Source organism: Mustelus asterias, chromosome 9, assembly GCF_964213995.1.
Source record: "Mustelus asterias chromosome 9, sMusAst1.hap1.1, whole genome shotgun sequence".
Lineage (NCBI taxonomy): Eukaryota > Metazoa > Chordata > Chondrichthyes > Carcharhiniformes > Triakidae > Mustelus > Mustelus asterias.
The window spans coordinates 33498663-33512350 of NC_135809.1; the positions used below are offsets into that span (position 1 = coordinate 33498663).

The 13688-nt window shown below is 41.2% G+C and overlaps 1 protein-coding gene across 1 annotated transcript in view; it reads right to left on the reverse strand.

Moving 5' to 3' along the window:
- The window catches only part of mrps35 (mitochondrial ribosomal protein S35), a 30470-nt gene extending 17094 nt beyond the window's left edge, over positions 1–13376 (reverse strand). Inside the window, exons 1-4 of the mRNA XM_078219923.1 lie at positions 13183–13376; positions 9357–9406; positions 8270–8437; positions 5167–5227 (exon numbers count right to left, since the gene is read on the reverse strand). Coding sequence (XP_078076049.1) covers positions 5167–5227; positions 8270–8437; positions 9357–9406; positions 13183–13312 — 409 coding nt within the window. The 5' untranslated portion in view covers positions 13313–13376. The remainder of the gene's footprint in view (positions 1–5166; positions 5228–8269; positions 8438–9356; positions 9407–13182) is intronic.
- Between the last annotated feature and the right edge of the window lie 312 nt (positions 13377–13688).

The following is a 13688-nucleotide window of genomic DNA, read 5'->3' on the forward strand; positions in this document are numbered from 1 at the left end:
AAATGAGAAATACTTGTTCAAATCTCATACATAGTTAAATCATAGAATCCCTGCAGTGCAGGAGGCAGCCATTCGGCCCATGGAGCTTGCACTGACAACAATCCCACCCAGGCCCTATCCCTGTAACTCCACATATTTACCCTGCTGATCCCCCTAACACTAAGGGGCAATTTACCAAGGCAAATCAACCTAACCCGCTTATCTTTGGAATGTGGGAGGAAACCAGAGCACCTGGAGGAAACTCAGGCAGACACGGGGAGAACGTGCAAACTCCACACAGATAGCCACCCAAGGCTGGAATCAAACCTGGGTCCCTGGCGCTGTGAGGCAGCAGTGCTAACCCTTGTGCTGCCCTTCTCTTACTGTGTTCATATGTGTCTTTATGTAGACTGTTCCCCTGTTACTTTGCAAGTCTGATTTGAGATCATTTCACTTATTGCTAGCATTTTGTGACTTAAATCCCTGATTATTTGAAATTTCTCTAACCTACTTTGAACTTCCCCAACAACATTGACTCTGCCCCCACAGCTCTCTGTTCCAAAGACTCCCAACCCTCAGAAGAAATTCCTCCTCATTTAAGTCTTAAATTGGCACTCCTTTGTTCTGATCCTAGACTCTGGTCCTAGACTCTCCCATGAGAGGAAACGTTCTCTCCGCATTTATCATGTCAAGCCCCTTAAGAATACTATACGCTGCAAAGAAATCAACTCTCATTCTTCTAAATTCCAATGAGTAGAGTCCCAAATTGTTTAACCTTTCCTCATAAAACAATCCCTTCATTCTGAGGATCAGCCTAGTGAACCTTTTTTGAACTGCCTCCAATGAAATAATCTTTCCTTAAATAAGGGGACCAAAACTGCTCTCAGTACTCCAGATGTGGTCTCACCAGTACCATGTACAGTTGCAGCAAGATTTCCCTATTCTTATGCTCCAACCCCCCTTGAAATGAGGGCCAACATTCCATCAGCCTTCCTGATTACCTGCTGCACCTGTGTGCTAGCTTTCTGTTTGGTGCATAAGTATGCCCAAGTCCCTTTGTGTTGCAGCCTTCTGCAGTTTTTTCTCCATTTAAATAATACTGTTCTTTTGTTCTCCTTTCCAAAATGAACAACTTCACATTTTCCCACATTACACTCCATTCGCCAACTTTCTTAACCTATTTTTTTGTATCCCTCTTTGCCTTTCCACCTATTTTGTGTTGTCTGCAAATTTGGCTACAGTACTTACGCTTCTTCCCTCCAAGTCATTAATATATATTGTAAACAGTTGCGGTCCCAGCGGAATCCCTGTGGAACCCCACTGGTTAATGGTTGCCATCCTGAAAAAGAACTCTTAACTCCACTCGCTGTTTCCTGCCTATTAGCCAATTCTCTACCCACGCCAACATACTACCTCCAACACATGGGCTGTTATCTTATGACTTAACCTTTTGTGAGGTACCTTGTCAAACGCTTTCTGGAAGTCCAAATGCAACACATCTATTGGTCCCCCTTTATCCACTCTGGTTGAGGCTTCTTTGAAAAACTCTAATAAATTAGTTTGATATGATTTTCCTTTTATGAAGCCATGCTGACTCTGCTTGATCAGATTATGATTTTCCAGATGTGCTGCTATCACTTCCTTAATAATTGATTCCAACATTTTTCCAACAACAGACGTTAGGCTAATCGGCCTGCTTTTTGCCTAGTATGATTGTCATTGGAATTATAAGATAGAATTCAGGTTTCATACCAGCCCAAACTGATAGGATGGCTACGCAAAACAATTTAGAAAACCCACCTTAAGCAAGATTGGAAATCTCATACATGGACGATAGAAAATTAACAAGACACTGGTACAGAGAGGATATCGTGCTAAAGTTTATGTGACGGTGCATTGTTGGAAGCTTTACATTTGAAGATGATGCAGGCATGCTCAACGACAATGGATGTTAAAGTAGATTCTCTAGATCAAACATTTCCCATTACGATGAGCACAAGCAAACTTCTCAAAATTCTTTCAACTTATCACATTTAAAGAAGATTTCACTGTCTCCAAGCAATAAGGCATGGTTGTTTAATTACCATAATGGACAAATACTTCCTGACTAAGAAAGTTTTCACTGTGGATTGACACTTGAAAAATATATACATAATGCCAACTGGAATATATGATCTGCACCATACAAAAACATTGAGAAATGTCAACTATCATGCATTGTAAAATAAGTTTTTTAATTCAGTTCTAGTTGATTTTCCATGACATCATAAAGGAGTCAAGACCTGAACTGCATTGAAAAGTTATCTTTTCATCCTCAAAGAATGTGGTATCAGCCCCCAGTAATTCACCATATAACAGAATGTGCTGATGACATGGAAATTAAAAATGAATTACAAAGTGCTATTTTAAAAATAAAACACTGTACATTGTAACAGGAAAAATACAGAAAGCATAACATTTTTCCAAAAATGTGCAGGTTAGGTCATGCTAAATTGCCCCTTAGTGTCAGGAGGACTAGCTAGGGTAAATGCATGGAATTATGGGGATAGGGCCTGGGTGGGATTGTGGTCAGTGCAGACTCAATGGGCTGAATGGCCTCCTGCACTGTAGGGATTCTACTCTATTCTATTCACAAACCAAAAGCATCGCAAGCCAGCAACAAGGTTATTGAGCACCATAGCATAATGAGGCAAGCATCAGTTCATTAATGAATTATAAAGTGTACCAGCCACCATCAAATCAATAAATTCATTCTGTAGTGGCACTGACAAATTTACACAGTACGGCAGCATTTAGTCTTATAAAACAGCACAAGGCATCAGAAGGCAAATGGTTAACCAGACATTAATGAATCAAAAGAAAGACCAGCACTTTATTACTATCCCCATGGGGACCGGTACTTTTAAAAAGAGCTTTGAATTCCCAATGACCTATGCAAATAATCGCACATGATTGCATGTTTTAATACTTTTACTGTAACAAGCCAACTAAACTCAACTTCGACTAAACATTACTTAGTAGACAATACACTAACCTACGAAAAGGTTATCCCCCACCCCCTTTCGCTTCTGAACACACGTCGTATTTGTACAGCATACCACACTCTGCATAGGCATGTAGTCTTAATTTTAAAGTCCAACTCCTCCCAGTGTCAACAGGATTCCTTCTCCCTGCTGCACCCAGCAAATCTTCCAGTACCCTTTTAAATAAAGTTCATTCAGTCCCTAGGTATACATGGAGAGGTAGTAAATTGGATTAGACACTGGCTCAATGGAAGAAGCTAGAGAGTGGTTGTGGAGGATTGCTTCTCTGAGTGGAGGCCTGTGACTAGTGGTGTGCCGCAGGGATCGGTGTTGGGTCCATTGTTGTTTGTCATCTATATCAATGATCTGGATGATAATGTGGTAAATTGGATCAGCAAGTTTGCTGATGATACAAAGATTGGAGGTGTAGTGGACAGTGAGGAAGGTTTTCAAAGATTGCAGAGGGATTTGGACCAACTAGAAAAATGGGCTGAAAAATGGCAAATGGAATTTAACGCAGCCAATTGTGAGATATTGCACATTGGAAGGACAAACCAAAGTAGAACGTACAGGGTAAATGGTAGGACTCTGAAGAGTGCAGTTGAACAGAGGGATCTGGGAATACAGGTACAGAATTCCATAAAAGTGACGTCACAGTTGGATAGGGTCGGAAAGAGTGCCTTTGGTACATTGGCCTTTATAAATCGGAGTATCGAGTATAAAAGTTGGAGTGTTATGGTAAGGTTATATAAGGCATTGGTGAGGCCGAATTTGGAGTATTGTGTACAGTTTTGGTCACCTAGTTACAGGAAGGATGTAAATAAGATTGAAAGAGTGCAGAGAAGGTTCACATGGATGTTGCCGGGACTTGAGAAGCTGAGTTACAGAGAGAGATTGAATAGGTTGGGACTTTATTCCCTGGAGCGTAGAAGATTGAGGGGAGATTTGATAGAGGTGTATAAGATTTTGATGGGTATAGATAGAGTGAATGCAAGCAGGCTTTTTCCGCTGAGGCTAGGGGAGAAAAAAACCAGAGGGCATGGGTTAAGGGTGAAAGGAGAAAAGTTTAAAGGGAATATTAGGGGGAATAAAGGGAATATTCTTCACGCAGAGACTGGTGGGAGTGTGGAATGAGCTGCCGGATAAAGTGGTAAATGCTTTATTGGGGTCACTTTTAACATTTAAGAAAAACTTGGACGGGTTCATGGATGAGAGGGGTGTGGAGGGATATGGTCCAAGTGCAGGTCAGTGGGACTAGGCAAAAAAATGGTTCGGCACAGACAAGGAGGGCCAAAAGGCCTGTTTCTGAGCTGTAATTTTCTATGGTTCTAACCCTTTGAGAATGCTGTCCTTTCCTTCTGCTTGGCATAGCAGCACCTGTTATTTTTTTTTTTACCCGAACTCCTTTGGTCTCACTCTTTGAATCTGCAACAGTAAGGCCAGATGTCTTTTCCTTTGTGTCCAGATGTCAAGCTCATACCTGACTTTGAATAAGGTCTGCCATGGGGCAGGGGCATAGGTTATAAAGGTCACAGAGATAGTTTAAAACATTATAAAAATGTTGTAAAATCTAGCAGTGATAATTTCTGTAGAACCTTTCACAATCACTAGATAAACCAAAGCACTTTACGCCCAATTTTTGAAGCGTAGTCACCATTGGAATACAGGAAAAAGGCAGTTAATTTACACTCAGCAACTCAAAAGCAGTAACTTGACAATTAGCAGATATTCTGTTTTATGGTACTGTTGAAGAATAAATATTGGCCAGAATGCCGGTGAGAACGTCCCGTCTTCAAAACTGGGCTATTGAATCTTATACATCCACCTCAAGAATTGCAGAATGGACCTCAGTTTAACGTCACACCAAGGCGGCGGCACCTCGGATAGTGTAATGCTCCCTCCATATTGTACTTGATTGTAAGCCTAGATTTTTGTGCTGTCCAAGTGTGGGATTTAAATCCTCAACATTCTGCCTCAACCATGCCTACTAAAATTTAACAATGTCTTCTTGAGGCAGCCAACTGTAAAAGTGACATGCAACTATAAGAGTCATTTCATGATCTCTCCACAGTAAGATTAAAAGGCCCAATATAGAACAAATCCATTGTAAAACATACTTTAGAACCATCCTCCATCAATTGTCTCAGCCTGACACATGACCTACCTTTTAAAGCTGTGCAATGTCTTTTTATCGCAGGTGGTGTGAGATGCAAGAAATTTGAAATCTGAAACAAATTTATTGAAAAATTAGTCCTTATATTTATGATCTATTTCCTTAGCTGTAAATAAGTTAGTGTGTAGGAATTGTGAAACAAGGTCAGTGACATATTTTGCAGCCTGTATACTGATGCATATTGTCTACAACATTACAAACAGCAACTGACAATTTGGAGCATAGCTAAAATGAATCAAGAGTTTAATAGGAGCTCAAACTGTATTATCAGGATTCCTCAGATCTGATAATGTAGCTACCAGACATTGCCACAATCATGTGATGTGTGCACATGTGATAATACTCATTAATTTCATGGCTTGCTCAAAACATACATTGAACTGTTTAAAAAGAACATTTAAAAGCAAGCAAAGACACCGAGGCCGATTTTCCGACCTCGCCTGGCACAGATCACTCTGATCCCAGAAAATAGCACGCGGGCCGAAAAACCAGTTTTGCGCCCCGCAAACAGCTTCTAATTGTCCCAGCCCCTTTCTAATGGCGCAAACCAGATTGCCGAATAGCATATTTAAAGTAGCATTTAAATATGCTTAGTCAGCTCCGACCCTGGATTCTCAGCACGAGAACAGCGAGAATCACTAGTGGTCTCCACTAGCGGAGACCAGGCGTGATGACCACCCCAGGGGACTCGGAACCCATTGAAGCCCCTGGGTGGTGTGGGGGAGGGGGTCATGTCTAGGGTCAAGCAGTGGGACCCGATTCTTTCAACCAGTGTCAGAGAGGGTGGGGTCCTCCCAATGCACTTGCGAAATGGCACCCGAGCACTTTGCAGCCGGATTCACTGGCATTTTTAGGCCCCACCCACCCCATTACCGGCATCCAACTGAACACTCTCCCAAATAGTAACTGAGTGTGAGACGATGGTGGTGTGGAGCATGCCTGATGGACTAGCGCAAATCCCTCCAGTTTCTTCACTGTTATGACACAAGTTTTCTTTGAGAAAATTTCACCCACTGACTTTAGGATGGCTGGCTATCCACAAGTTAACCAGTTTTCTGGAAGGTTCCAATGTGGAATATATTTAAGACATGACCAGACATCCTCACGTTGTCATGACATATTATTTGCAGAACTGATTTCTCTTTAAATGTGGCCTCAAGAAAATTCAAACATTACAGTGATTACATACAAATTAGGAGCAGGAGGCCTCAGCCTCTCGAGCTTGCTTCACCATTCAATAAGATCATGGCTGATCTGATTGTAACCTTAACCCCACATTCCTGACTATCTCCGATAACCTTTCAACCTCTTGATAATCAAAATTCTGTCTAGCTCTGCCCAAAGATTCTGCTTTGACTGCCTGTTGAGGAAGAGAGTTCCAGAGACTCTCAACCCTCTAGGAGAAAAAAATCTCTTTATCTTTGTCTTAAATGAGTGACCCCTTCCTTTTTAAACAATGACCCCTCGTTCTAGACTCTTCAAGAGAAAACATCTGATCCACATCCACCCTGTCAATACCCCTCAGGATCTTAAAGGTTTCAATTAAGTTGGTTACAGCCAACAATTTTAGCTGGTGCTTCTCACAATGGTCTTCACTGTTCTAACTTTGTGCCTATGAGCAACATCATACAAAAATTATTTGGATCTAAATTATGACCATTTTGAGGAAACTTCAAACATTGCTGCAGTTATAGCCAACAATTTAGCTGGTGTTTTGCATAACAGTCTTTACTGTTCTAACCTTGTGCCTATGAATATTGTGATGCAAGACTTATTTGGATCTAACTTATGACCATATTTAGGAAATCTGTTTCACACTGCACTATAACTGTTTTTCATCAAACAATTAACTTAATTTAGTTACAGTGGCATGGTGATTTCAAAGAATATAAAATCCCTACCATTTAATAATCACCAATGCAAATACTATAAATTACCTACACAGATGGAATATCTAATAAAAATATACATTGCGGTTAAAGGGAAGCTGTCTGCTTTTTAATAATGAATATAGGCAATACATTAATAACTGCAAGGCCGTTTCTTTGACAGCTCTGATGCTGGTTACAAAGAAAGGTGCAAAACATATCCTTTGAATAAGCTTAAAAATCATTGTTGGAAATCATTATTTGGAGTGGGATGGAAAAAGAAGTTAAGAACTTTTAATACACAAGCTATCAGCTTGTGTCTTTATAAATAATTGACCCAAGTTGAGAAATCAAACTCCAATAATTTTATCTATCAAAGTACCCTTTCACAAACCAGAATGCACCAAAAACGAAAAGACCAAATGGCTCAGATAATTTATTTACATTATTTTTACTATTATTTTCCTTCTTTGCTGAGATTTGCTACTATGACATCTATAACAATCATATCTTGTGATTCCAATATCTCTATTTGACAACTACTGTTAATCCAATTATTGTAAATTGGTTAACACCAATGGAAAGAGATCTTGAGATAAATGCAATATGTAGACTAGTTCTTCATGTGTAATTTCATGACCATAATTACAACACCAATACATTTATCAGGTAACATGCGTCTCCCTGTAAGTCTGTTCTCCTGTCTAGAGACTGGGCTTAAATTGGAGGTTTCACCTTGACTTTGTGATTTCAACCCTGTACCTAATTTTCTGAAGATTCATCAAGAGTATTTTCATCCAATTCCTGTAGAGCTACAACATGCAGGCAGCTATCATGATAACTCAGTAGAAAAGATAAAGGGAGTTGCAGTTCTTGTAGAGAAGTTGTGTTTAGAGAAAATGGATCGAAGGAATTGCATTTCCACCCAATTCCTGTGGAACAATGATGGCAAATATGGAAAGATAATCTGTGCAACATGCCAACCAGGTAGAATATTTATGCAAGGTTTGAATAGCTGAACATAAAGGGCAATATTTTCTGCAGAACTTCATGCAATTCCAGCTATTGCAAATATCTCAGCAATTGCTGTTGCTTGGGATTTGTTTGTGTTTGTTCCAGGAAGGCACTGACGTCTGGCCACGGACAGTCAGGGATATTCATGAGGTGCTTTGATGCTGATATTGGACATCAGAGTCAGTTGATTAAACCATACTATTCTTACTTACCTTTATTAGCTCTAGATTTCCTATTTTGTCTGGTGGGACTCCTCGTTTTACTGGATAGCCCATGCGAACAGGAAGAGGTACAACAGAAGGTTTAAATGCTGCAGCAGTTGGGTACACATTGCACCAATTCTGGTCCACTTCCATCTTTCCAGTCCTTGGAGGTACAGGCTAAAATGAAAAATTACATATATTTTTAAAATAGGTTAGGTTTCCTAAATTCACATTTTTACTGATCGAGTTTCGAAAGAATAAAAGTTAAAACATGTTATTTCATCAGTATTACCAACTGCAGTTATCAAAAGAATTTATTTTTCCCCCCATTCTCAGAAAGTGAATGTTGCTGGCAAGGTCAGCATTTGTGTCTAAATTATCAAGAAGAGAATGTTGGGCTGTCTTCTTGAACACTGCAGTCTCTAATGAAAATGCTCCCACAATACTGTTCAGTCAGGAGTTTCAGGACTTTGACCGAAAGACAAGGAAGGAACAGTGATACATTTCCAAAGCAGGTCGGTACGTGGCTTGGCAGAAAAATTTGAAGGTGTGCTTTTCCCACGCACCTGCTATCTTTGTCTTTCTAAAGTACTGAAGGTTCACATGTTTTGGAGGAGCTTCCAAAGACGCTGAATTGCTGCAATAAATTGTGCAATTAGCACACACTGTGGCCACACTACACTGACAGTAGAGGAGATGGCCATGTAGGCTACTAGGCGGTCAAGAAGGTGCCCTGGAAGCTGTTGAGCCTTGAGTTGCTGCAGCTACACCTGTCCAAAAATGTGAAAATTATTCCTTCACAATCCTGACTGATGCATTATAGATTATGAATGGCTTTGGGAAGTCAGGCATTGAGGCATTTGACACAGAATACCCAGTCTTTGACCTGCTTTACTAGCGAAGTATGGACTGAACCAGTCCATACTATCAGTAGATGGGGTAAGAAAGGATACTTTAAAGACTAATAATAATTAAACCAAAAATCTGTTATTCTGTGATGTCTTCAGGGAATATCAAGATTCTGAAAATGCTGTGCAATTGTCATGCCTATCATTCTGTGACATTCTACAATTCTTATACACGGTGTAATAATTACCTCTCGCCTTTGTTTTTCTTTTGGAAATGGTCTATTGCCTCTCGTCACAGCTGAAGAAATAAAACATCCAATTAAAAAGTGAAATTAGAATGATGTAGTAAGTGACCAGAACCGTTTTTTGTGAGTATTTAAAACATCATAATTTCTTTTCATTTTAAACTTCAAGTAAAATGATGAGGGAGAGGGGGAGGACATGCAAATTTGAAAAGCAACAAATTCTTCCATAAATATTTTGGTGGATGATTTGCACATTTAAGGTTTTACCAAAAAATTACATTTTTCACTGCCTTCATTTTATATTCTCCAGTAAGAGACATGGGCGGCACAGTCGCAAGCACTGCTGCCTCACAGTGCCAGGTTTGATTCCTGCCTTAGGTTACTGTCTCCCCAGGTCTGCATGGGCTTCCTCCAGGTGCTCTGGTTTCCTCCCACACGTGCTGGTTAGGTGCATTGACCATGCTAAATTCTCCATCAGTGTACCCGAACTGGTGCCAGAGTGTAGCGACTTTGGGATTTTCACAGTAACTTCATTGCAGTGTTAATGTGAGTCTACTTGTGACATTAATAAGCAAATTAATAATACCTAGAGGGTTAGTGGCACAAGGGCACCCTGCTGTAAAATCATCTCCTGCCTCCAAAAAAAATTATGGCTGATACGTAGGGTGATCAACCAGCATTGTGGCAACCGCAATATGGGAAAAGTTGAAACATAAAAGACAGACAATGAAAAAAAATTCCCCAAATATTTTTGTTGATGACTTGTGAATTAGGATATAATTTTTCTGCTAAAAAAAATTATATTTTTCAATGTCGTCCTTTTTGCACATTCCTCCAGTAAAGAGGCAAAAATAATTACCGGATTGTTAAATTTAGATTTTTCCAATAGATAATAAGATATATGACATATGTACCTCTCAGTTTAATGAAAACATTGATCATTAGTTAAATAACTAACTGAAATACATCAGAGACGCAGAACTCATGTGACTTAGAATCATAGATTCCAAGGCCCTATCTCCTTAACCCCACGTATTTACCCTGCTAGGGGCCCTGACACTAAGGGGCAAGTTAGCATGGCTAATCCACCTAACCTGCACATCTTTGGACTGTGGGGAGAACTGGAGCACCCGGAGGAAACCCATGCAGACACAGGGAGAACGGGCAAACTCCACACAGTCACCCAAGGCCGGAATTGTAGTCACATACTGGACAAAATAAATAAATTCTGTCCCTTCCCAAGGTGAACATGGACTTGTCATCCAGCGATTTATAACCAATGCATTCAAAATGGATCATTAGAATTAAGAATCGGTTCTAAATCTTCAAAATAACTTCAATGTTTCTGCAACTCTCAGAATCTGCTGCTCATAAGCTGTGTTACAGCCACAGCAGATGTTAACTGCTCAGCAAACCAAATCCAAGAGGGAAACGTGGTTTCCAGGCCATGCCTTTTTTTTGTATAGGGAGTGAGATGACTTTTTAAATAAAGTCATATCATACCACGATCCCTCAAATTCTCTTCCACTCTGCTATGGAAATCCAATGCAGCTTCAGAAACAAGGCTGCTTTTGGTAGTCCATGGCTTTTCTGGCTTGAATGGATGGCAGATTCAAACTTCACTTTCTCCCAGCCTAGAGCTGTTTAGGAGTCTTCCTTACACAACACCACAAATCAGCTCAACATCTCTCCTTACATATCCTTTTCCCCTTTCATCTTCAATTCCATTCATTGTTCTCAGCACTCCCTAGGACTTAAACTTTTCCAAAAGATAAAAATGTTTCATGTCTTTCCTACTGCCCCCTCCCCGCAAATAAAATTTAATAACCTCCTTTTGTTAACTTAGGAAACATTTGTAAGCTGTTAATGCCTTCTACCTGCTTCTCCCTCCCCCCTTCCTCCACCCACCCCCCCCCTCCTCCATCCACCCCCCCTCCTCCTCCTCCACCCACCCCCCCCCTCCTCCACCCACCCCCCCCTCCTCCTCCACCCACCCCCCCCTCCTCCTCCACCCACCCCCCCCCCTCCTCCTCCACCCACCCCCCCCCCTCCTCCTCCACCCACCCCCCCCCCTCCTCCTCCACCCACCCCCCCCCCTCCTCCTCCACCCACCCCCCCCCCTCCTCCTCCACCCCCCCACCCCCCCTCCTCCTCCACCCCCCCACCCCCCCTCCTCCTCCTCCACCCACCCCCCCCCCCCCCACCATTCCACTGAAATTTAACAGCTGGAAAATACAGGTCCCTACCAATCCCCTCATGCAAATTTCTAATATTTACTTTTTCACTTACAAATCCACTTGACCAAAATGTCATTACAAATGCACGCATTTAGCATCTTCATTCCTCAACTCTTCCAGCTTAATTAAATATACACAGCCTCCTTTACAAAATAACACAATATTCCCCAAAAATATTTTAAAAGGTTCATCTTATGGGCTGTCAATGTAGGTTTAAGTCCAAGTTGGTGCATTCAGCATGGTGAGCAACTATTCAATAGCTTTAGTTTCAATAACAATCAACTTCTACTTATTGGGTTGCTCCTTTTGTGTTTTGCTAAAGATCAACCATTTCACTCTTACACTTCTTATACACACTTAATCACAACAAGTTTCACTGGATTCCAAATACATTGCAAGACACCACCTGACAGAGAGAATACCCTTTCTCTAACTACGCTATCAGAACATTTCACCAGTTTGAAAACCTCAAGTCAGATCTCCATCTTAGTCACTTCAAGAAAACAGTTCTATTTTTTTCAACCTCTTCTCACAATGGGAGTCTCTCATCATTCTGGGAAACCTCCTGTGCCTTTTCGAAGGTCTATACTACTTGCCTGAAGTGTGTGCTGTGAACTGCACTCATAGCCCTGCTGAGGCCTATCCAATGACTTGTAATGTTCTAGCATAACTGCTTTACCGTTATATATCATGTTATTATTTATAAACCCAAGTGTTTTCTTAAAACAACATAAATTAATCCTGCCAACTTTAAGGATTGGTGTACATGGATACACTTTTCAAAACTGCACTATTTACAACATCCTTTCTTTCTACTTCAGTCTGAGCATGGACTGGTTGGGCTGAATGGTCTGTTTCTGTGCCATATTTCCTATGCAGTCCTCTCAACGTACATTAATTCACCCATTTCCCCATCCATCATACTTTTTGATCACCCCACCAACCAATTTATGCCATTCTGAAGTTCACAATTATCAAGTTTCAGACAGTTAAGAGGGACAAAGGTCAGAAATGTTTTTTTCAATAATCTTAAAAGGGATTATATGGCCTACACTGAAAATTAATTCACCTCAGAAACTCAACTAGCTATATGAATTCATCTACCAGCCATAATCTTGGTTATATCACACACCATTCTTGTGCCCGTCAGCACGGAGTGTACTCCTGAACCTTCAGTTTCTTAAGTTTTTTTTTGTATTAAATATCTAATAATCTGAATGAAGTCGCTTAGAATTCATAGGAATGGGTTGTATAAGTTGCTCTGATCCATAGGCTCCACCGTTTGAGGTCAATGACCGGGTATCCAAACATAAAGTAGATTCTAACTAAAGTTTCAGAACTTCTTGTGGCTGGGCAAGTCACTACTGAAGCCCAGCCCACCTGAAACACAGCTCGAGCTAAGTTGCTTCTTTGTGCAAAACAAGATTAACACACAATTGAGATCTGAATTATTCACATCCCCATGGACCCTTGTCCTAGTTAGTGAAGGACCCAGTTTGCAGACCTAACCCCGGTCTCTCCTCAGTGAGTCAGTGAATAAGGCCTGGCTACCTCCAGAGACAGCCGCCTTCTAGAAGCCTGCCTCACATTACCTTCGGTCCGTGGAGCAGAGGTCGGTGAAAGTGGCGTAGAGTACAAAGCAACGCCTGTCAAGCGCGCATCCACGCGGTTCCGTACCGCTAATGATCTCAAACAACATCGGGTCACCACCACAGCCGCCATCGCCGCCTCCTCCAGTAGCCCACAATGCAACGGGCGCTGCAACCGTCACCGACTCCTTCAGTAGACCACAATGCACTAGGTGCTGCAGCCATCACCGTCTCTTCCAGTAGCCCACAATGCAATGAAAGCTACAACACCGGAGCTGCCTCCAACAACTCACAGTGCAATGGGTGCTGCAGCCAGCATAGTCTCTTCCAGTAGCCCACAGTGCAGTGGGTGCTATTGTGGTCACTGTCTCTTGCAGTGGGTCACATTGGACTGCTTGTTGATCAAGTTAAGATTCTCATCAGGAAAGAAACTCAACCAAAACTGTGCTTCCCAAGTTAACTTCTGCGCATCATATTTTATTTTTTCCTTCAAACATTTGTCTAATTCC